The 23,722-nt window shown below is 45.6% G+C and overlaps 1 protein-coding gene across 1 annotated transcript; it reads right to left on the minus strand.

Moving 5' to 3' along the window:
* Positions 1-21,220: 21,220 nt before the first annotated feature.
* On the minus strand, positions 21,221-23,206 carry LOC141218937 (uncharacterized). The gene has a single exon (XM_073665990.1). It carries the CDS (start codon positions 23,195-23,197, stop codon positions 21,905-21,907), a length of 1,293 nt encoding a protein of 430 aa, XP_073522091.1. The 5' UTR covers positions 23,198-23,206; the 3' UTR covers positions 21,221-21,904.
* Positions 23,207-23,722: the final 516 nt, after the last annotated feature.

Raw genomic sequence — 23,722 nt, forward strand, 5'->3', positions numbered from 1 at the left:
ATCAATTCTACTTTCCCACCTTGTTTCGCTTAGAGGTTTTAGAGTCAGAGATGGCAAATGATGCACGAGTACTTCCCAACGCTGATTTGACGAAGAGAAAAATACGTAGAGATTTTGAACTAACAGGAAAAAAGTTGTCGCTCCAAAACAACATTTAGCGGCATCGTTGACGACTAAGTTTAGAGAATGGGAGCTACAAGGCACAAAGAATGCACGTGGGTTTATGTCCAAAATTCGTCTTTGAACTCCAATGTTTTTTTCCCTTCATGTTGCTCCCATTGTCGTAGCCTTGCCCTCGTAAGTTGTCCACAGAGAGCGACAGTTCTTCAAATTTGTTCAAGACAGCGGCTGTCAAACCACCTCCAGTTGTATCAGAAACAGGAATGAATCCCAAGAAGTGCTCTTTAATTTCAAACTTTTTGTCTTCTGATGGGGAAACAAATCGAACAATGATAGTCATTTGTTCAACATGAGACACGTCAGAAGTACAATCCAGCACTACAGAAAAGGATTTTGCAGTTTTGACATCGTCAAGAATCTTTTCCTGAATACCATTACTTAGCAGTTGAACCATCTCATTCTGTATTGTTTTTCCCAAATAATGTGCATGAATCTCTTTGTCCCGTATTTTCCGAATGTGCTCACACATGACGGGATCGAACATAGCCAAATACTCCACAAATTTCAAAAAGTTCCCATTATTAGATGCAAACAATGCATCATTTGATCCACGGAACGCTAAGTTTTGCGTACCTAGTACCCTCACTAGAGCTATCAACCTTTCTAAAATTTGATGCCAGTATTTTTCTTGCTCTTCAATTTTGCGTAAGTGTTCTTCGTCAATGGTCTTGTTCATCTTAAGTCTATTTTCGAGTTCCTTCCATTTTTGAAAGCTAATCATGTGATCTTTGCTTTTTTCGTGGCTGGCTAAAATGGCAGATATGTTTTTCCAGTCATTTACACCATCAGTACCTAAGGCTGAGCGTTTGATGATTCCTAGTTGAAGTGATGAGTCTGGAAACAACGTGCAGCAAAAACAAAAAACTGAATTTTTCTGAATAGAATACGTTAGCCAATTGCGTTCAAGACTTTCACCATTGACAAGATGACGTTTATAGTGAACACAAGAAAATTTTCTACGATTAGTGTCCAAAGGAAAATCGAAATCTTTAACTTGTGTGGGGCCGAGTTTTACTACATCTAGGCGTAAGTCATCATTGATTACGGTCCACGTAGCGGGATCGTCCGAATAGTCTTTGCGTAGTATTTCTATAGATGTACCAGCCTCCATGTCAGTACTGGTACTTTGATCAGATCTACCACCAGATATTGATGGTTGTAGTTCACTATTTTCAGCATGAGAAACAAATTCTATTTCCACATTCGATATTTCCGAGGCAACAGAAGCCTGTTGTTCCAACGTTTGGAATTCCGCGTCTTCATTTCTATTGCTTAGATATTTTAAAAATGACCCTTTGATTTTTTAAAGTGATTTCTCCTCCTCAGCTTTTCTTTTACGGTTCTGAAACCCCGAAAGTTTTTTCTTCTTATCAGCCATGACTCGTTACAACACACAGCATTTACCTAAAAGTTAACGCGCCGATTAAAATTGTTATCTGAACATTATATAATACGATTTTACTTTTAAGACAAAAACCACAAATTTCTTTAACAATTTCCAATGTTTCCAATATTTTTGAAAATCAAAACAATATACCTACCTCGCAGCGCCTAACACTTTAGAACCTAGGCCAAAAATTTACTAAAAACCTCCTATTTTCTATTTGCATTCATGAAACCTCATGGAACAATGAATCTAATGAATATACAAAATAACAGCAATGGCTCACATGATAAAGCATGCAAACAGTAGAGACATACCTCGAAAATATTATAATCGCGCACGCCGATATGCAAAAAACGTAGATACTATCTCCCTTGCCTTAGCTGGCCTGACTGGCAGTCCAGGCAGTCTACGCTAATGCGTCAAAACAGACTCCTCCCACTAGCCGCATCGACTACTGATGACTACTGATGACATCTATCAATATAATCGCCAACTAGTACCTAGTACCTAAAGTCCAAACTACGTATAAATAGGCCATATGGTACACCTACCTCTTAAGTATACGTATTTTTTTCTCTCGGGCGCCCGCTTAGTGTAGTGTGTGCATTTTTGGTTGTTTGCTTTGCTTTGCCAACATTTGAAAACTTAGGAGCAAAGTAAACGCGCGGGATCAAACACCTGTCAGCAGACGATGCAAACGACTCACGTCCGTAGTTTAGCGCCTCCTTTCCGCGCGTAAATTGAAGCTCAACGGTTTTTCTTTTAAATTTATGGTAAAAAAATTTATGTACACTTTTCTTTCCATCCCTAAAACTTGTTGCCTTTTGAAAAGATTTTTTATAATTTTTTCTATTTTTTCTCTGGCGCCCCCTTAGGGTCGGCACCCTAGGCGGCCGCCTAGTTCGCCTATACGTTCGGGCCGGCCCTGGCTGTAGTGTGCGATCAGCATTTATCCCAGGTATCGGGAAGTTATTCCCCAATGCCTGGGACAGATGCAGAGCAGTATATGGAATCTCACATCTCAGCATAGTAATCGCTGGAAGTGAGATTTTTTTTAACTAGTTAGACGTGTATTATATCAGATACAGAGAAAGCCAGTTCTGATATTCTCCAAGGTTGTGCTCTTTATCCTCTGCATGACACCTCCTGCATATTATTGGACAATGTCATACAGGGGAAAAGTAAACGCCCCCTTAGTTGAAGGGAAAATTGGCGTAAAGTTTACAAGTAAATATCTCTGCAATGGAGATGAGAAATAAAAGAAACCATGTTTTATTCATATCTTCAGCCACTTGAATGTGAAGTAACTAGTTCCTCTTTAAAGGGAATCGTTTAATAATATGAACCTGGCCCAAACCACATATATAGGCATGCAGGTCCTTGAAACCTAAATCCAATGACACCTTTATATCTTTTATCTGCTGCTGCATACCCAAGAAATCAGTTTTGTAACTGGACTTGAAATATGATAACTAATGGGTGACTAGTCTAGTGGGCGTTGTTTTCCTTAGACTAATTGTTCCACAGTCCCACTAATCATGTTATCATGCCCTGTGGGTTTGAGTGACATTAATTGCAAGAGCGGTGCCACCAACAGCTCTTTGTAAATTTCAGCATCTCTAATATTGCACAATAAGCCAGGTGTGCACCTTGGCTTCATGGGAACACTGAGCATGCCGGGTATGCAGCACGGACGCAGGACACAGCCAGCTGCGGAATTTGCAGAGAACAGTCTGTGAAGGCTGGCTGTGTCCTGTCATCATTGCTTGCAGTTAATACACTGTGCCCCGATAAAGTTGGGGTGCATACGCCTGGCTGACCGTGCAATGTCAAAGAGCCAGTGGTAACAATGCTCTTGTAACTAATGTGACTCATGCTCAAAGGGGGAATAACGTGATTAGTGGGACAATTAGTCTGGGGAAAACAAAGCCCCCACAACTAGTCCCCCACTACTTAGCAAATTGCAAGCACTGTTATAAAACTGATTTTATGCATAGGCAGCAATTAATAAGCCCAAAAAAAGCCTTGTAAGAAGGGTATAAAGGGATCAATAAATAAGTGGTTACAGATTGGAGATCCTGACCGGATCCCTTTAACCCCTTTACAACCCAAGGTGGTTTGCACGTTAATGACCAGGCCAATTTTTACAATTCTGACCACTGTCACTTTATGAGGTAATTACTCTGGAACACTTCAACGGATCCCCCTGATTCTGAGACTGTTTTTTCGTGACATATTGTACTTCATGATTGTGGTAAAATTTCTTCGATATCACTCGTGATTATTTGTGAAAAAAAACTGAAATTTGGTGAAAATTTTGTAATTTTGAAACTTTGAATTCTTATGCCCTCAAATCAGAGAGATGACATGTGGGAAATAACATTTCCCACATGTCTACTTTACATCAGCACAATTTTGGAACCAACATTTTTTTTATTAGGGAGCTATAAGGCTTAAAAGTTGACCAGCGATTTCTCATTTTTCCAACAAAATTTACAAAACCATTTTTTTAGGGGCCACATCACATTTGAAGTCACTTTGAGGGGTCTTTATGACAGAAAATACCCAAAAGTGACACCATTCTAAAAACTGCACCCCTCAAGATGCTCAAAACCACATTCAAGAACTTTATTAACCCTTCAGGTGCTTCACAGCAATTTTTGGAATATGGAAGAAAAAAATTAACATTTAACTTTTTTCACAAAAATGTTACTTTAGACCCAATTTTGTTTATTTTCGCAGGGGTAACAGGAAGAAATGGACCCCAAAATTTGTTGTGAAATTTCCTCTGAGCACGCAGATACCCCATATGTGTGGAAAAAACACAGTTTAGGCGCACGGCAGGGTTCGGAAGGGAAGGAGCGCCATTTGAATTTTTGAATGTAAAATTTGCTTGGATAATTAGCGGACGCCATGTTGCATTTTTTGGAGGCCCTGATTTGCCTAAACAGTGGAAACCCCCCATAAGTGAAACCATTCTGAAAACGAGACCCCTCAGGGAACTTAGCTAGATGTATGGTTAGCACCTTGAACCCCCAAGTGCTTCACAGAAGTTTATAACATTGAGCCGTAAAAATAAAATTTTCACATTTTTCCCACAAAAATGTTTTTCAGCCCCCAATTTTACATTTTCATAAGGGTAACAGGAGAAAAATTGCACCATGCAGTTTGTTGTGCAATTTCTCCTGAGTAAGCAGATACCCCATATGTTGGGGAAAATCACTGTTTGGGCGCACAGCAGGGTTTGGAAGGGAAGGAGCGCCATTTGACTTTTTGAATGTAAAATTTGATTGAATAATTAGCGGATGCCATGTTGCATTTGGAGAGCCCCTGATGTGCCTAAACAGTGGAAACCCCCAACAAGTGACACCATTTTGGAAACTAGACCCCTCAGGGAACTTATCTAGATGTGTGGTGAGCACCTTGAACCCCCAGGTACTCCACAGAAGTTTATAACATGGAGCCATGAAAATAAAAAAATCAAACTTTTTCCACAAAAATGATGTTTTAGCCCCATTTTTTTTAATTTCACAAGGGTAAGAGGAGAAAATGGACCCCAAAAACTTTTGTGCAATGTCTCCTGAGTACGCCAATACCCTATATGTGGGGAAAATATAGTGTTTGGGCGCACGGCAGAGTTCAGAAAGAGTTGTGACTTTTTGAACGCAAAATTGGCTGGAATTGAGAGTGAAGCCATGTCGCGTTTGGAGAACCCCTGATGTGCCTAAATAGTGGAAACCCCCCACAAGCGACCGCATTTTGGAATCTACACCCCTCAAGGATTTTATCAAGGGGTATCGTGAACATTTTGAACCTAGAGGTATGACACAGAATTTGATAACATTAGGTCATCATATTGAATAAGTTGTCAATAGTCTTGAGCGCAAGTGCTCGCTACTTAAGTTTGCATCGGGTACTCGGGTATGCACCATGTATCGCGTGTGCTCAAGTGACATGCTGGAGTCCCCGCCCGCATGTTTCACGGTTATTAGACACCCAAAAAAACCATGCAGGGATCGCTCGTGCATGGCAGGCAATCCCCGCAAGGTTATTTTGGCCACAAAGCATATAGGGCGGAGACTCGAGCATGTCACTCGAGAACCCGCGATACTCAGTGCATACCCGGGCACCTGATGCAAACTTAAGTAGCGAGCATTTGCGCTCAACACTAGTTGCCATATCGTCATCTTTTTTTTTAAACTCTTGAAAAAAATCCAAACCCTAACCCTAATACAACCCCAACAATAACCCTAGCCCAACCCTAACCCCAATCCTAATCCTAACCCTAGCACAACCCTAACCCTAGAGTTTATTTTTTACACCGTTCCTCGTGCGGTATAAGTGATTAGACGACTTTATTCTTCGGGTCGGTGCGACTACAGCGATACCAGAATCATATCGGGTTTTTATGATTGACAGCTGTCACACACTAAAAGACGCATTTTTTGGTAAAATCTAGTTTTTGCATCACCATATTTTGAGAGCTATAATTTTTCCATATTTTGGCCGACAGAGTCATGTGACAGCTTGTTTTTTAGGGGATGATTTGACGTTTTTATTGGTATCATTTTCAGGCACGTGACATTTTTTGATCGCTTTTTATTCCGATTTTTGGGAGGCAGAATAAACAAAAAACAACAATTCAGGAATTGTTTTTTTTTTTTTTAATTTTATGCTGTTCTGCGTGTGGTAAAATTGATAAGGTAGCTTTATTCTTCGGGTCAGTACGTTTACAACGATACTGAATTTATATAGTTTTTTTATGTTTTGATGCTTTTACACAATAAAAACTATTTTATAGAAAAAAATATTTTTTTGCATCGCTTTATTCTGAGTTATATAACTTTTTTAATTTTCGGATGATGGAGCTGTATGGCGGCTTGTTTTTTGGGGGACATGATGACGTTTTCAGTGGTATCGTTTTTATTTATATTAGTCTTCTTGATCACGTGTTATTCCATTTTTTTGTTCGGAGGTATGATGATAAAGCATTGTTTTTTGCTTCGTTTTTTATTTTTTAGCGTGTTCACTAAAGGAGTTAACTAGTGGGACAGTTTTATAGGTCAGTTCGTTCCAGGTGCGGCGATACCAAATATGTGTACTTTTATTGTTTTGTTGTTTTTTTTTTTCATAATAATATTTATTGATGGGTACACTATATTTTTATTTTTGGTGGATTATTTTTTTGATTTTTTTTTTTTATATTTTATACAATTTTTTTTTTCATTTTTTAACACTTTTTCCACATATATACTTTGTCCCACTATGGGACTTTCACTTATTTTACTCTGATCGCCTTTATAGCATAGGAATGGAGCACCATCCCTGTTATATACAGACTGCCAGCGCTGCAGATGCAAAGATAATTTGGTCATGCACTGTCTGGTGACCCGGATGTTGTCATGACAACATCGGGTTGTCATGGCAACATCTGGGAAGCCGCGGCAGACAGAGTTGAACAGCGGCAGGAGAGGTGAGTATCGCGATCACCTCCCCTTACCCCCGCAATGCTGCGATTGACTTCGATTGCAGAATTGCGGGGGTTAATGTGCCGGGAGCGGTGCGGGACCGCTCCCTGCACATAGCACCGGGTGTCAGCTATGACAATCAGCTAACACCCGGCGGCGATCTCGCCCGCACAGCCTGTGTGTGGGCGAAATCGACAGGGCGTACTAATGCGTACCTGGCTCTTAAAGCCCAGGGTGCAGGTACGTATTAGTACGCCTTGGACTTTTAATGGGTTAAAGTTAAAATTTCTGGGAAATTAATAGACCTGAATATTAGTGATGGGCGAGCACTAAAATGCTCAGGTACTCATTGCTCGGGTCGAGCAAATTGGGATGCTCGGGTGCTCAATCCGAGTAACGAGCCCAATGTAAGTCTATGGGAAACTCGAGCATTTTTCAGGCGGCTTCCCCCGGTGGTCTGCAAAGGGCCTAAAAATTGCCCAAATCGATGGGAACAGTGCTCAAATGGCATGGGAACAGCATGGGGAAGACCCCTGGAAGCATTTCTGACTCCCAGGTCACTGCTGTGAACAACGTTGTCAGAGGTATTACGCCACTGTTATGGACTTACAATAAAACATACAAAAACGAAACTAAAAGGGATTTTCCTGGGAAATATGTTAAGGAACATCCTTTCCAGGGTAATGACTTGTATATAAGGCAAAATAAATAACCAAAACCAAAAATACTCCTCCACACCTTGGACTATGTTCACACGTAGTGTTTTTGATGCGTTTTTGCACTTTTGGACTGCTTTCAACCGTGACAAATGCATTCACCGGGAAATGTCATTTTAACATTTTACAGCCTTATCTGGTCATGTGGTGTGTGAGACATGATCAGACACATCCTGTTTCATTTATGAAGGAGGGACTCTGAAGGTCACAAAGCCTATTTTTATAGGGCCATCAGGTGGCCTTTACTATTCTTAGAGAGCCATCAGCTGGCTATGCTTTGTTGTTCCCATTACTAAAGAGTGGGTTTCCTATACTGTTATTGCATATGCAGTGAGTAGCAGGGCTGCTCAAAATTTGGACGCACCCCAATACCCCTTTGAAGAGACTTAGAGGAGGGCCTCCTGAAAACAATGTTCCCATTATTAGGAAGTGGGTCACCCATGCTGTTTGCCTATGCAGTGAATGCAAGGGCTGCCAAAAATGTGTACCTACTCCAATGCCCCTTGGAAGAGACGTAGAGGAGGGCCTCCTGAAAAAAAATGTTCCCATTATTAGGAAGTGGGTCTCCTATTGTGTTTCCTATGCAGTGAATGCAAGGGTTGGCAAAAAATTGGGAGGCACTCCAATGCCCGTTGGAAGAGACGTGGAGGTCAGAGGCCCTCCTGAAAACAATGTTCCCATAATTAGGAAGTGAATCTCCCATTGTGCTTGCCTATGCAGTGAATGCAAGGGTTGCCAAAAATTGAGAGGCACTCCAATGCCCCTTGGTAGAGATGTAGAGGGCCTCATGAAAAATGTTCCCATTATTAGGAAGTGGGTCTCCCATAGTGTTGGCCTATGCAGTGAATGCAAGGGCTGCCAAAATTGGGAGGCACTCCAATGCCCCTTGGAAGAGACGTAGAGGGCCTCATGAAAAAATGTTCCAATTATTAGGAAGTAGGTCTCCCATAGTGTTGGCCTATGCAGTGAAAGCAAGGGCTGCCAAAAATTGGGAGGCACTCCAATGCACCTTGGAAAAGGCGTGGAGGAGGGCCTCATAAAAAAATGTTTCCATTAGAAAAGAGCAGGTCTCCTATACTTGTAACGCCCATGCACTAAGTGTATGGACTGAGAAACATTTACCCTTGGGGGGTATACATGAACATACTGTATAATTTTTTTTTTTACGGGCATCATAAACACCCTTTAAAAATTTTACGGGCATCATAAACACCCTTTAAAAAAGTATGTGGGTGTTGCATCACGGACCACGGTCATCCTGGTAATATGGTGGTGGAGGATGAGAAGAAGTAGGAGGACAAGAGCAAATAGCCAAAATCAGGAAGCGTATACCCATGTGTGGGTCTGAAAAGATGCATGGGAATACACCTCCCAAAAAAAGACACTGGATTTGAGTTTATGTTACGCTTCTATCATTCGGTGGTGTTGAGAAGTCTGGCCCAATCCTGCCCTTGTTCATTTTTATAAGAGTCAGCCTGTCAGCATTTTCAGTTGGCAGGCGGATGTGCTTATCAGTTATAATTCCACCAGTGGCACTAAAAACCCGCTCTGATAAAACGCTGGCGGCAGGGCAGGCCAGGACCTCCAAGGCGTAGAGAGCCAGTTCATTCCACGTGTCCAGCTTGGATACCCAGTAATTATAAGGCCCAGAGGAATCACGGAGGACATCGGTACGGTCGGCAAGGTACTCCTTCAGCATCTTCCCAAACTGTGCACTCCTTGTGAGAGCAACCCGCACCTCAGGGCCTGTGCGATGAGAGGGGTTGAGAAAACTCTCCCAGAACTTTGACAGTGTTCCCCTGCCTCTGCTGGATTGGAGTTGTGTCTCTCTCGCCTGTACTCCTTGGTTGTCCAACGAACTGTGACCTCTGCCGTCAGCGTTTTCAGATGAGAATTTTTTTAATAGTTCCGCAACAAGGGCCGTCTGGTACTGCCCCATTTTTGTAGACCAGTCCGCCTCAGGAATAAGAGATATAAAGGTCTCCTTGTAGCTTGAGTCTAGAAGTGTCACCACCCAGTAATGACTGTCACCCAAAATTTTGAGAACGTAAGGGTCATGGGAAAGGCAGCGTAACATAAACTCAGCCATGCGTGCCAAATTGCTAACAGGCAAGACTGGCCATGCTCTCCTCCTCCCTGTCCTCAGGCCATCCATGCTGAACAGACGGTATCACAGTTGCGCAGGTAGTACCGTCTATAGCGCGTGAAACTAGCTCCTGTTCTTCCTACTCCTCCTCCTCTTCCTCATTGTCCCCAATCCATGTTGGAACGAAATGAGGCTCGGCTGTGTGTAATCACCCTGTATGGTTCCTTGCTCCATCTCATCGTGCTGCACCTACAATGCATTCTCTTTGATTGTGAGCAGATAGCGTTTCAGAATACAGAGAAGTGGGATCGTGATGCTAATTATGGCGTCATCGCTGCTCACCATCTTGGTGGAGTCCTCAAAGTTTTGGAGGATGGTACAGATGTCTGACATGCATGTCCACTCCTGAGGTCTTATATGTGGAGTCTGAATTCTGACAGCCTTGTTGATGCTGGTAGTCAACAACTGCCCTCTTCTGCTCACAAATCCATCCCAACATCTGCAGTGTAGAGTTCCAACGTGTTGGTACATCACACACCAGTCAGTGAGCTGGAAGCTACAAACGCTGCTGAAGCACGGCAGGGGCGGCGGAAGCTGTAGCTGACTTTCTAAAATGGGCACACAGGCGGCGTACTTTGACAAGCAGATCCGGCAGCTCCGGGTAGCTTTTGAGAAACCACTGAACCATGAGATTAAAACACATGGGCCAGGCCTGGTACATTTGTGAGCTCGCCTCACCTCAGAGCCACCACCAGGTTCTGGCCATTGTCACACACGACCATGCCTGGCTGTAGGTTCAGCGGTGTCAGCCACAGATCTGCCTGCTCTTTCAGAGCTGTCCACAACTCTTCACCATTGTGCGGTTTGTCACCTAAGCATATTAGCTTCAGCACAGCCTGTTGCCGTTTGGCCGAGGCAGTGCTTCCAGCTTGTGACTAATGTGGTCATTTCGGAGATGGAGGCTGAGGAGGATGAGGTGAAGGAGCTGTAGACTGTGGGGGCAACCCTGATTGACCTAGGGCCCGCAATCCTCGGCGTCGGGAGGATGTGTTCCGTCCCAAGGTCCGACTGGGTCCCTGCTTCCACTATGTTATCCCAGTGTGCAGTAAGCGAGATGTACCGTCCTTGCCCACAAGCACTTGTCCACGTGTCCATGGTTAGGTGGACTTTCTCTGTAACTGCATTGTTGAGGGCATGGCTAATGTTGTGGGACACGTGCTTGTGTAATGCGGATAGCACACCGGGAGAAATGGTGGCGACTGGGGACCGAATACCGAGGGACGGCCACCGCCATCAGGTTGTGGAAAGCTTCAGTCTCCACGAGCCTAAAAGGCAACATTTCGAGCGAAGGCAGTCGCGAAATGTGGGAATTTAGTAGTGTGGCCTGTGGGGCGTTGGCTGCGTATTTGCGCTTGCGTTCCAAGGACTGGGGTATGGACAACTGAACGCTGCGCTGGGACAAGGACATGCTTGATGATGGTGCTAGTTGAGAGAGTGCAACGACAGGTGCAGGGCAGGAGGCATCTTCACATGCACTATGGACAGAGGATTTGTTTGCACTCACAACAGCAGAAGAAGCAGTGGTGTCACCCGCAGACAATGTTCCTGGACGCTAGGGTTCGGCCCACAAAGTCGGGTGCTTTGCTGCCTTGTGCCTGATCATGCTGGTGGTGGTCAGGCTGGTAGTTTTGCTACCCCTGCGGATGCTGGCATGGCAGGTGGTGCAAATGTTTTTTTTGGTGTTATCGGCTGAGTCTTTAAAAAACAACCAGACTCGGGAAGACCTAACAGTTGTACTGGCAACTTCTGTCATGTTGGTGTTATGGGGAACAATTGCCCGCCTTCTGTCTGTGGCCACCACACTGCTTCTTCCTGCCTGTTGGGAGGCCCTGCCCCCCTCCCCCTGTGTGCTGCTGTCCTTGCTCTGCATGTCCTCCTGCTAGGTTGGGTCAGTTACTATATCATGCACCACCTTGTCTTCCACTTCCGCACCCTGGTCCTCCTCCTGACTTTCTGGCAATTGTGTCTTTGACGCCTTCCCTGGGTTGTGGGGTTGACTCGGAGCCGGGCCTTGCAGATGGTGTGGGGATGCAGTCGCAGCCTTAGCCCATTCCGTGCCCAGGGCGGTCACTTTTAATAAGAAGGGGGATTTTTGGATGGTGGATAAGGGGATAATGTCCGACTACGCCACCTGTGGTTTCTGATGATGGCCACCAGCACCGCGTCAGTCCACTGAGGCAGGTGTATTAGGCGGCAGTGTTGGTATTGCTCCCCACAGGTGGAGCAAGGCCTCAGGGCAGTAATGGATGATGTAAAGGTGCAATGGTGGGTGCAGCGCCGCAGAGTAAGAACTAGACAGAGACGGAGTTTTGAAGTCATCCGAGTCTTTTACTCACTTGATGTCTCTCAATAGCCACAAAGCTTCTCTCTGTTTCCATACAGCATGCGGCGGCCACCAGGGTGGGGCTCGGCACTTCCCAGGTAACTCAGGAGCACCTGTCAGGACCCCGGTGTTGTGTTCCTTGTCTACTTGTCTTCTCCCACCTTTGTTCCTCACTGAGTCCCGTACAAGTACTGCGGTATCACAACGGGTAGCATACAGCTCCCGGTCCGTCTGTGTGCTCTCCTTGGTGACTATTAGTGTGAACGTGGCGTAAGGCTGGGTCCCTCTGGGTGAACTCAGATGAGGGCATACAGGTGGCGACTCCGCTCCGTCTGTATCCCCCTGGGATCCACTAAGCCTCCGTACTTTTCCAATTGAGACTTGAAGTTCAGAGTCAGATAACTGGGGACCGGTACCCCCTCCTGCAGCCGGGCCCGAATGAGGTGTACGGGATGGCGACTCCGCTCCGTCGGTAACCTCTGGGTTCCTTTCGCCTGTGGAGCCTATCTCCTCTGCTCCCCTCCTGGCCTTCTCTAGTTCAGGACCTTGATTGGGTCAGAGTCACCTGTTACCTCCACCCTGCTCCTCGCCTCCAGGCCTGAGGACGAGGATCGTGAATCTTCAGCCAGCTACAGCCTCTTGCCGGACCCTACCTGAAGTCCCACAATCAAAAGACCTTGAACTTAAGATGGCTTCCCTATATATACTCCTGCCAAAGTGCTAAAGTAAATGTTTCCTCCACCCTCACCCACTACTTGGTTCCCCCTTTCTTTGGTTCCCCCCACTCCACTATCCCGGCCCGGGGCGGCACCCTGGTGCACACGGCCCCCTACAGAACTGGAGTGGTTTAGTGTTGAGTGTGTGGGTTGGGGTCCTGTGAGGTGCTCCATCCTTACCTGAGAGAGGAGATACCACACCTCTTTATGAGATGCAGTATCCCTGTGTTGACCGAACCCTCAGGGGCGCCACATGTCTCATCATCGTCCACCTCTTGTGACACTTACCTACTGTTGCCTTTGTATGACCGTGGCTGCTCAAATATTTGGGCATTGCTACATGCGATCTCCTCTTGCCCTGCTTCAAGTGGACCAGGTGAGCCGCCCAAATCTATAAATGGAAAAGTGAACAGCTCTTCGGCATGTCCAAGTGTGCAATTAGTCGTCTCTGGGCACTCGGCATGGTGGGAGGAAGGAGGATCAGTGTGAGGAATATGCGCTCCAGATTCATGGCTAATGACACTTGACCATGTGGAAGACAGGGTGGTGGTGGTGGTGGCTAAGTGACTGGAAGCTTTATCTGCTATCCAACCAATAGCCTTTTCACACTGCTCTGTGTTCAATAGTGGTATACTGCGGTCCCTATTAATTGGGGCAGGAAGGTCGAGCGAGAAGATGTGGGTGTTTGTTGTGGCACAATTTCAGCTTGCCCAAGGCCTTGGCCTCTGCATGCACCATCACCATCACCATCATGTCCAGTTCCTCATCCATTGCCACGTACCTTGCCCATTTTAAAGGGAGGACAATATCTTCCATGCTCACTACAAATGGCTGAATTTGGAGCGAACTTATATGTGATCTGTATGACGGACAAACCACAGTTTTAAATAGCAGGCCTGTAGAAAACTATTTTTAAAAGCACCGACCTCGTGTCAATAAGTTCACTGACACACTGAAACAAAATTTCAATGGAGGCCAAAAATGGCAATATTTTCAGCGCAATTATATGTGATCCGTGTGACGGAAAAAACTGTTTTAAATAGGTGGATTTTTAGCGCTGTAATATGGAAAGGACCTGGCTGTATTCTGCAGTGCCAACAAGCAAATGGAGCAGATAAAAGGTGTTCTCTGGATGGCTTTTTAAGCAAATAATCAGGATTAAATTAAAAAAAAAATTATTCCTGGCCACTGAGCCTATTTCTACAAATATCTGTAAAAGCACCAGCAGACAAAAACTGGAATGGACCCTCTTGCTATGTGCACTGCAGTCTGCTATATACCCTGCCTGCTTAGCATGGCGGCGCCAGGTCTGATATAGACCTGATGACGCTGTGCGGCCAGCGAATCACTGTAATGCCACAACCAACATGGCTGCGGCATTATAGTGTGTGGCAGTCAATCCCTGCATGATGACTGGCACTCTAAAGAGCGCCAAACATGCAGGGATGGGACCCGAGCTCCCGCTGAGCAACCCCGGAAATACTTGGCGAGCGCCGAGCAGTAGCGAGCATGCTCGCTCATCACTAGTTACGGTTCATTACCACATTCCACTCTAAAGCGACAGAATTACGTGACTGTCTTATTAAATCAGGGGTCTCAAACACGCGGCCCGCGGGCCGCATGCGGCCCCTGAGGCTGCTTTATGCGGCCCGCAGGCACAGACCCCTTGACGATCCCGACCTGGTCCAGGAGGAGCCGCCGACAGCAGCGCTGCATTGCCGCACAGAGACTGTCTCCCAGCACTGCATTTCCAATGCCAGCCGCCGGCCAATCAGAGGCCAGCAGCTGATATCTGCGTGTCGGCGCATCGAGTATGACGTCATTGCCATACGCAGTTATCAGCTGCTGGCCTCTGATTGGCCGGCGGCTGGCATTGGAAATGCAGTGCTGGGAGACAGTCTCTGTGCGGCAATGCAGCGCTGCTGTCGGCGGCTCCTCCTGGACCAGGTCGGGATCGTCAAGGGGTCGGACTCTGTGGTGCCTGCGGGCCACATCTGCAGGAAGGCCGCCGAGGGAACGGAGGACAGGTGAGAATCATCTTTTTTTTTTTTCTATTTTATGTGTGTGAAGAACAGGGGACACATAGCCACAAGAGGGGACCGGGATGGGGCACATAGCCACAAGATGGGGACCTGGATGGGGCACATAGCCACAAGATGGGGACCGGGATGGGGCACATAGCCACAAGAGGGGACCTGAATGGGGCACATAGCCACAAGAGGGGACCTGGATGGGGCACATAGCCACAGGATGGGGACCTGGATGGGGCACATAGCCACAGGATGGGGACCTGGATGGGGCACAGAGCCACAGGATGGGGACCTGGATGGGGCACAGAGCCACAGGATGGGGACCTGGATGGGGCACACAGCCACAGGATGGGGACCTGGATGGGGCACACAGCCACAGGATGGGGACCTGGATGGGGCACACAGCCACAGGATGGGGACCTGGATGGGGCACACAGCCACAGGATGGGGACCTGGATGGGGCACACAGCCACAGGATGGGGACCTGGATGGGGCACACAGCCACAGGATGGGGACCTGGATGGGGCACATAGCCACAGGATGGGGACCTGGATGGGGCACATAGCCACAGGATGGGGACCTGGATGGGGCACATAGCCACAGGATGGGGACCTGGATGGGGCACATAGCCACAGGATGGGGACCTGGATGGGGCACATAGCCACAGGATGGGGACCTGGATGGGGCACATAGCCACAGGATGGGGACCTGGATGGGGCACATAGCCACAGGATGGGGACCTGGATGGGGCACATAGCCACAGGATGGGGACCTGGATGGGGCACATAGCCACAGGATGGGGACCTGGATGGGGCACATAGCCACAGGATGGGGACCTGGATGGGGCACATAGCCACAGGATGGGGACCTGGATGGGGCACATAGCCACAGGATGGGGACCTGGATGGGGCACATAGCCACAGGATGGGGACCTGGATGGGGCACATAGCCACAGGATGGGGACCTGGATGGGGCACATAGCCACAGGATGGGGACCTGGATGGGGCACATAGCCACAGGATGGGGACCTGGATGGGGCACATAGCCACAGGATGGGGACCTGGATGGGGCACATAGCCACAGGATGGGGACCTGGATGGGGCACATAGCCACAGGATGGGGACCTGGATGGGGCACATAGCCACAGGATGGGGACCTGGATGGGGCACATAGCCACAGGATGGGGACCTGGATGGGGCACATAGCCACAGGATGGGGACCTGGATGGGGCACATAGCCACAGGATGGGGACCTGGATGGGGCACATAGCCACAGGATGGGGACCTGGATGGGGCACATTGCCACAGGATGGGGACCTGGATGGGGCACATTGCCACAGGATGGGGACCTGGATGGGGCACATTACTACTATATGATGCTAATTGTAAGACAATATTACTGAATGTGGCCAATTGGGGGAAACAAAATTGTAAAAATCAAAAAAATAAAAATAAAGCATGAAAAAATATTGGGCACTAAAAATGCTGTTTTATATGTAAACTAAAGTAAACACAAAAAAGTGCACGTTTATTATCGCCACATCCATAACGACCCAAGCTATAAAAAAATAAACACGGAAAAAATGTTCAAAAGGTGTATACAAAAAAAATGGTATCACTAAAAATGTCACATTGAACAAAGAATGCGGCCCCCCAAATTCAAATTTTTTTCCATGTGCGGCCCATATACCCAGCCGAGTTTGAGACCCCTGTATTAAATCATGGCCCATCTTAATGGCTGACCCCATATTTGCAAAATATCTACCAGAAAGAGAGCAAATCCCCTTCAGAAAGGCAAAAAATCTCTGTGATCATCTTATGAGAAGCCACTATTATCCTACCACTCCCCCTAATTTTATGAAAAGACCACCTCCAGTAAATGTATGTGTACCATGTGGTAGATGTGTGGCGTGTCCTAATGTTGAACATGCTAACTCTTTCACAGATTCCCAGGGCTGTAGGACCTATTACATCACCAAACCGATAACTTGTACCTCTAAAGCGGTGGTCTATTATGCGACATGCCTGTGTCCTAAAATCTATGTAGGGCTCACAACAAGACAACTTAGGACAGGGGTCCTCAAACTTTTTAAACAGGGGTCCAGTTCACGGTCCCTCAGACCATTGGAGGGCCGGAATATAGTTTTTTTTAAAAAACTATGAACAAATTCCTATGCACACTGCACATATCTTATTTTGTAGTAAAAAAAACAATACAGGAACAAATACAATATTTAAAATGAAGAACAAGTAAAGTTAAATCAACCGGTATTTCAATAGGTAGGTAACTGTACCCAATAGGCAGCATAGGTCCCCAATAGGCAGGTAAATGTCCCCAATAGGGAGCATAGGTCCTCAATAGGCAGGTAAATATCCCCAAAAGGCAGCATAGGTCCCCAATAGGCAGGTAAATGTACCCAATAGGCAGCATAGGTCCCCAATAGGCAGGTAAATGTACCCAATAGGCAGCATAGGTCCCCAATAGGCAGGTAAATGTCCCCAATAGGCATGTAAATGTTCACAATAGGCAGCATAGGTCCCCAATAGGCAGGTAAATGTCCCAAATAGGCAGGTAAATGTCCCAAATAGGCAGCATAGGTCCTCAATAGGCAGCATAGGTCCTCAATAGGCAGGCTGTTTCCCCCTTATAATGCCCTATGCAGGCTGTTCCCCCCTTATTATGCCCCATGCAGGATTTCCCTTTCTCCCACCATATAATGCCCTGTGCAAGATATCACTCCCCTGTCTTTATAATGCCCCATTCAGGATGTCACCGGAAATGGTCTTCCAACAATCTTGAAGGAGTTCCCAGAGATGCTTAGCACTTGTTGGCCCATTTGCCTTCACTCTGCGGTCCAGCTCACCCCAAACCATCTCGATTGGGTTCAGGTATATATAACACATTTGAGATGTGCTATTATTGACAGTTTACCCCATTATGTTAGTTTCATTTTCTCTCCGGTTGTATTTGACTATATGTCTGTGGACTGGGCGGTACGCATGGCTTCACTGTTCTCTGTGGTGTCCTCACTGGCTGTATCAATATGTGCTCCATGACACGCGGTCACGTGGTTCCCCACGTGCTTGCGGCATCATGGATCACATGACGCGTTTGCCGTGGATGCGGCGGTGTAGTGGTGATTGCCATGTGTCATGCCACACCCTCCCCACACCCATTGGCGGAGAGACTACACACCCCTTTTTCTATTGGCTCAAGGGTTTCTAAATCCTACCCGCCTTCATTGACGCCACCTCCTGACGAAGGCAGTCGTGCCAAAACGCGCAATAGGGTGAGCGCCATTGAGGAGCGTGTTCACATCCACTGTGGCTGTAAGTATTCTATAGGATTCATGCTACACTCTTTTTGCTGCCGTTTTTTAATCTTTTTTCCTACTTAGGTGCATTTTCTAGGCTTTAATATGTATTAGGATATACTTTTACCCCGTAGCCTAAGGGGTCAGGGCACTGATACCACTTATAAAGATCTGCTACCCCCGGTATGAGCTATCTATATTAGTACCTATATATAGACAGCGGTATGACTAACCTCTTATATAGCAACTACTTCTGACCTACCTCATAAGCACCTGCACTTTTATTGAATGCTTCACTGTATTTTAACAATAAATTCTTATTTTTTTGGCAGCCCAATTATGTTTTTACATCAGAAAATAATCATGTTAATTTGTCTCATGCTCATTAGTGATCCTCTATTGTTTTACTATTAACTGCCTCTGTTTCTGCGATTCATATTTTTTTCCTGTATAAATTATAATTAATACAATTTTGTAATTTTTTCACTATTATATGGGACTCTGACTCAAAGTTTTTTCCTCTTGTTTCTTATGTATGGAGAACTATGTGGGGCCCGTTATACTGTATGGAAAGCTATGTGGGGCCCATTATTCTGTATGGAGCACTATGTGGGGCCCATTATTCTGTATGGAGGACTATGTGGGGCCCATTATACTGTACACTGGTTGGGCCACGACTTTGTCAAAGTTTTTCATTTTGGCCCTCTGCATGTTTTGAGCTTTACATCCCTGATCAGTATGGGTAATGTACATGGAAATGGCAATAATGCAAAGCTGGCAATTGGACTTTGCTACAAGCCTCCTAATATAGCTGAAGATGTAGAGGATGATATGCTGCAACAAATTAAAAAGGCAACAAAAACAAGTTGTAACGTCGGCGTCCCTACCTCCTGCTAGGCAGAGACGCCGTTCCCCTCACCTCCCTGCTCCGTCCTCGGCGTCCTCCTCCCGCGCTGCTGGCAGCGCTCGCTGCTTCCCGGGCACTGTGCTTAGGGCGCACGCGCGCTCCCTCTCTCTTAAAGGGGCCGCGCGCGCCGTCCTAAGGAGTCCCCGGCCAATTGCCGGTGGAGCTCCCATATATAAGGCACCTCCTCCAAAATGGAGGTGCCCGAGCAAAGTTATTGCAAAGCCTTTCACCTCTGCTTCAGCCCTCAGGTTCCGTTGCCAGTCTGTTTTCCAGCTCTGTCTACCTGCTTGCATTCCCTGCGGTCCGACAGTCTGCCTACCAGCATCCGCCAGTCTGTCTATGGACCAGTCCGCCTGCGGTTCAGGAAGCACCTGCCTGATACCTGCTAGATACCTGCCTGATACCTGCCTGAGACCTCCTGCCAGCCAGCCGAGAGACTCTTCCCCGCTCACCTGGGAGCACTCACCTGCTACCCGCCAGCTAGCCTACCTGGAGGTTCTGCCGTCACTTGCCGTGACCACCTGCCAGCCAGCCGTGAGACTCTTACCCGCTCACCTGGGAGCGCTCACCTGCTTCCCACCTGCTTGCCTACCTGGAGGCTCTGCCGTCACTTGCCGTGACCACCTGCCTGTCTAGTGACTCTTACCCTGCTGTCACTTGCCGTGACCACCTGCCTGTCTAGAGACTCTTACCCTGCTGTCACTTGCCGTGACCACCTGCCTGTCTAGAGACTCTTCCCCTGCTGTCACTTGCCGTGACCACCCGCCTGTCTAGAGACTGTCCCCGTCACTTGCCGTGACCTCCTGCCCTTCTTCCCAGAGACTGTTCCTGTCACTTGCCGTGACTACCTGCCCGCCTTTCCTGGGAGCCACCCGCTTCCTTACAAGGACTGCCCCTTTGTATAGTAGCTCAGAGGTTCCACCTCCCAGACCCGTTACAGAAGTCATGGTCAAAAGTGTTGGATCCCTTGAAATTGTTCCAGAAAATGAAGTAATTCTCCCAGAAAATTATTGCAATTACACGTTTTGTTATACACGTTTATTTGTGTTTATTGAAACAGCACAAGAAAACAGAGAAAAAAAAGGCAAATTGAACATAATTTCACACTAAAACCACATAAAATAGGTCGGACAAAATTGTTGACACCTTGCCAAAATTGTGGGCAAACAACTTTGTTTCAAGCATGTGAAGCTTGTTCAAACACAATTGTGGCAAGTAACAGGTGTGGGCAATATGAAAATCACAACTAAAACCAAATAAAAAAGGGAGAAGTTGATTCAATCTTTGCATTATGTTCATATGTGTGCCACTCTAAGCATGGAGAAAACAGAAAAAGGAGAAGAGAACTGTCTGAGGACTTGAATCAAAATTGTTGAAAAATATCAACAATTTCAAGGTCCATCTTCAGAGATCCGCATGTTCCTTTGTCAAGGGGGGGAAGCATAATCAATAAATTTACAGCCCATACAGTCAAATATGGTGGAGGTTCAAAGGTGTTTTGAGGTTGTTTAGCTGCCTCTGACTGTGTGCAAGGCATCATGAAATCTGAAGATTAGCAAAAGATTTTGGGGCACAATGTAGTGCCTAGTGTCAGAAAGCTGGGTTTGCGTCCTAGGTCATGGGTCATCCAGCATGACAATGACCCCAAACATACTTCAAGAAGCACCCAGAAAATGGATGGAAACAAAGTGCTGGAGACTTCTGCCCAGCAATGAGTCTGGGTCTAAATCCCATTGAACACCTGTGGAGAGATCTTAAAATTTCTGTATTGAGAAAAATATTAAAATTTGAGAGTCCTCAGTGGTTGACACCATCTTTTCAGTTAGCCATTAGTCAGTAAGCTTTCGAGACTACTCAGGTCTCATCATCAGACATAGTATAACACAAAATCTGAAGAGTCACATATTTATGCACAACAGGGCACAGGAATAATGCAATAAATAAGACAAGTGACGTGAAGCAGAACTATCAGTTTCGGAAAGGGAGAAGCAGTTGTGGCCGTAAAAATGTGTGGCCACAAGTAGATCTATTCTTTTTTTGTGTGGCAATGAGAATTCATCCTTGTTTTAAGTTTTTGCCCTGTCTCCCCTACATACTGACCCCCAGTTGGACATTTGGTACATATAATTAAGTACATTACATTAGTTGTGATGCAGCTGAAAGTACCTGGGATCTTGTGGTCCTGATGCGAGTTGGGAATCTTTATCTTGTCCGTGGTCATTATAAATGGACAGGTTTTACATATACAGTTGGTGAGGATGAATTTTGTAAGTTTCACCACAAAGGTGAAACTATCCTCCCGGTCAGTTTGCTTTCCCTCCTAGTACATTTTCATTCTAACAATGTTTGGTTTCTGGGAGATTATACTTGTTCCTTTTATTTTTGGTTAGCTTGCCTTCTTTGCCCTATATGAATGTGTTTTTGTTTCTCACTCAGAGTTTTGTGTTTTGCGGCCTCCCCTCTGGTTCCTCAGGAGGTATGAGAAACTCCTCAACGGCTTATTAGTTAGTTAGGTCTGTGGTGGCGTTTTTAGTTGAGCAGCTAGGGCCTTTCTTTTCTGTACAGAGACTAGTTGGGTGTAGTTGCGGCATTCTCCCCAGTGTGGGTTCTCCGGTGGTTATCAAAATGCGCTTTCTGGTTAAAACATTTCTCACATTTTGAACATGAAAAAGGCTTCTTCCCTGTGTGAATTCTCTGGTGCTTATCAAAATCCGATTTCTAGTTAAAACATTTTCCATATTCTGAACATGGAAAAGGCTTCTCCCCTGTGTGAGTTCTTAGATGTTTGCTAAGAGTTGATTTCTCTGTAAAACATTTCCCACATTCTGAACATGAAAAAGGCTTCTCCCCTGTGTGAGTTTTGCGATGTTTGATAAGATTTGATTTCGCTGTAAAATATTTCCTACATTCTGAACATGAAAATGGCTTCTCTCCTGTGTGAGTTCTCTGATGGTTGATAAGAGTTGATTTCTGTGTAAAACATTTTCCACATTCTGAACATGGAAAAGGCTTGTCCCCTGTGTGAGTTCTCTGATGTATATTAAGACATGATTTCTGTACAAAACGTTTCCCACAATCTGAACATGAAAAAGGCTTCTCCCCTGTGTGGGTTCTCTGGTGCGTAAGAAAACTAGATTTCTTGTTAAAACATTTTCCACATTCTGAACATGGAAAAGGCTTCTCCCCTGTGTGAGTTCTCTGATGTTTGATAAGAGTAGATTTCTTTGTAAAACATTTCCCACATTTTGAACATGGAAAAGGCTTCTCCCCTGTATGAGTTCTCTGATGTTTGATAAGAGTAGATTTCTCTGTAAAACATTTCCCACATTTTGAACATGGAAAAGGCTTCTCCCCTGTGTGAGTTCTCTGATGTTTGATAAGAGTAGATTTCACTGCAAAATATTTCCCACATTCTAAACATGGAAAAGGCTTCTCCCCTGTGTGAGTTCTCTGATGTTTGAAAAGATTTGATTTATGTACAAAACATTTCCCACATTCTGAACATGAAAATGGCTTCTCTCCTGTGTGAGTTCTCTGATGTTTGATAAGAGTTGATTTCTCTGTAAAACATTTCCCACATTCTGAACATGGAAAAGGCTTCTCCCCTGTGTGAGTTCTCTGATGTGCGATAAGATTTGATTTCTCTGTAAAGCATTTCCCACATTCTGAACAGGAAAATGGCTTCTCTCCTGTGTGAGTTCTCTGGTGCCTAACAAGACTTGTTTTCTGATTAAAACATCTCCCACACTTGGAGCAAGAAAATCTATTCTTCGCTGTGTGAATTGTTTGATGTTTAAGAAAAGACTTTCTGAGAGGAAAACTATTTCTATATTCTGAATGTGAAAATGGCTTCTTTGCATTAGGAACAGTTAGTTTTTTAATGCTTATTTTGTGACTTTGAATTTCCTTAGTAGTCGGTAATGAATCAGAAGACAGGACCTGTTTCAAAGGATCAGATGACAGATCTTTGCTGTGAAGGGATGATGGTAAATCTGGAGAAATGTCATTCATTTTAATTGTATCCTGTAGAATCTGAAAATTATCTGATTTGAAAATTGAAGATGTCAGCTGTCCCTCTGATCTCCTGGTACAGACATCTGCCAAGAATAAAACCAATTATTATTTTTTAATAAAAAATCCTTGAATTTTATATTTTTGAACATTTCTACTTAAATTGTCTGTAAAAAAGGCAAGTTCTATAAAAAAAAATTCACTTATTCACCAGAACAATGACCATCTAATAGAAAACCTCATAGGATGAAGCGGTGGAGCGTGGTGTTCAACTGTTTGTTCATTCTGCCTCCCAAATATGGAGTTAAAGGTACAGCTACTGTCCAGCCACTAAGATTAGGGTTGCTGGGACCAGTAGTACCATCCAGTCTGGCAGTATGGGTGTGTGCTGTCCAGCTGAAGTAATCTGCTCCCTGCTTCAGCTAATTGGAAAGCACTGCACCCTACTAAAGGTGGAAGCATATTGCCGGAAGCTGCCAGATACAGCCTTGTTCTCCTCTGGTTCAGTCCTCTGTGCTCAGCTCC

This window comes from Phyllobates terribilis, unplaced genomic scaffold (genome assembly GCF_046119375.1).
Source record: "Phyllobates terribilis strain yellow unplaced genomic scaffold, ASM4611937v1 Scaffold_251__1_contigs__length_2838608, whole genome shotgun sequence".
Lineage (NCBI taxonomy): Eukaryota > Metazoa > Chordata > Amphibia > Anura > Dendrobatidae > Phyllobates > Phyllobates terribilis.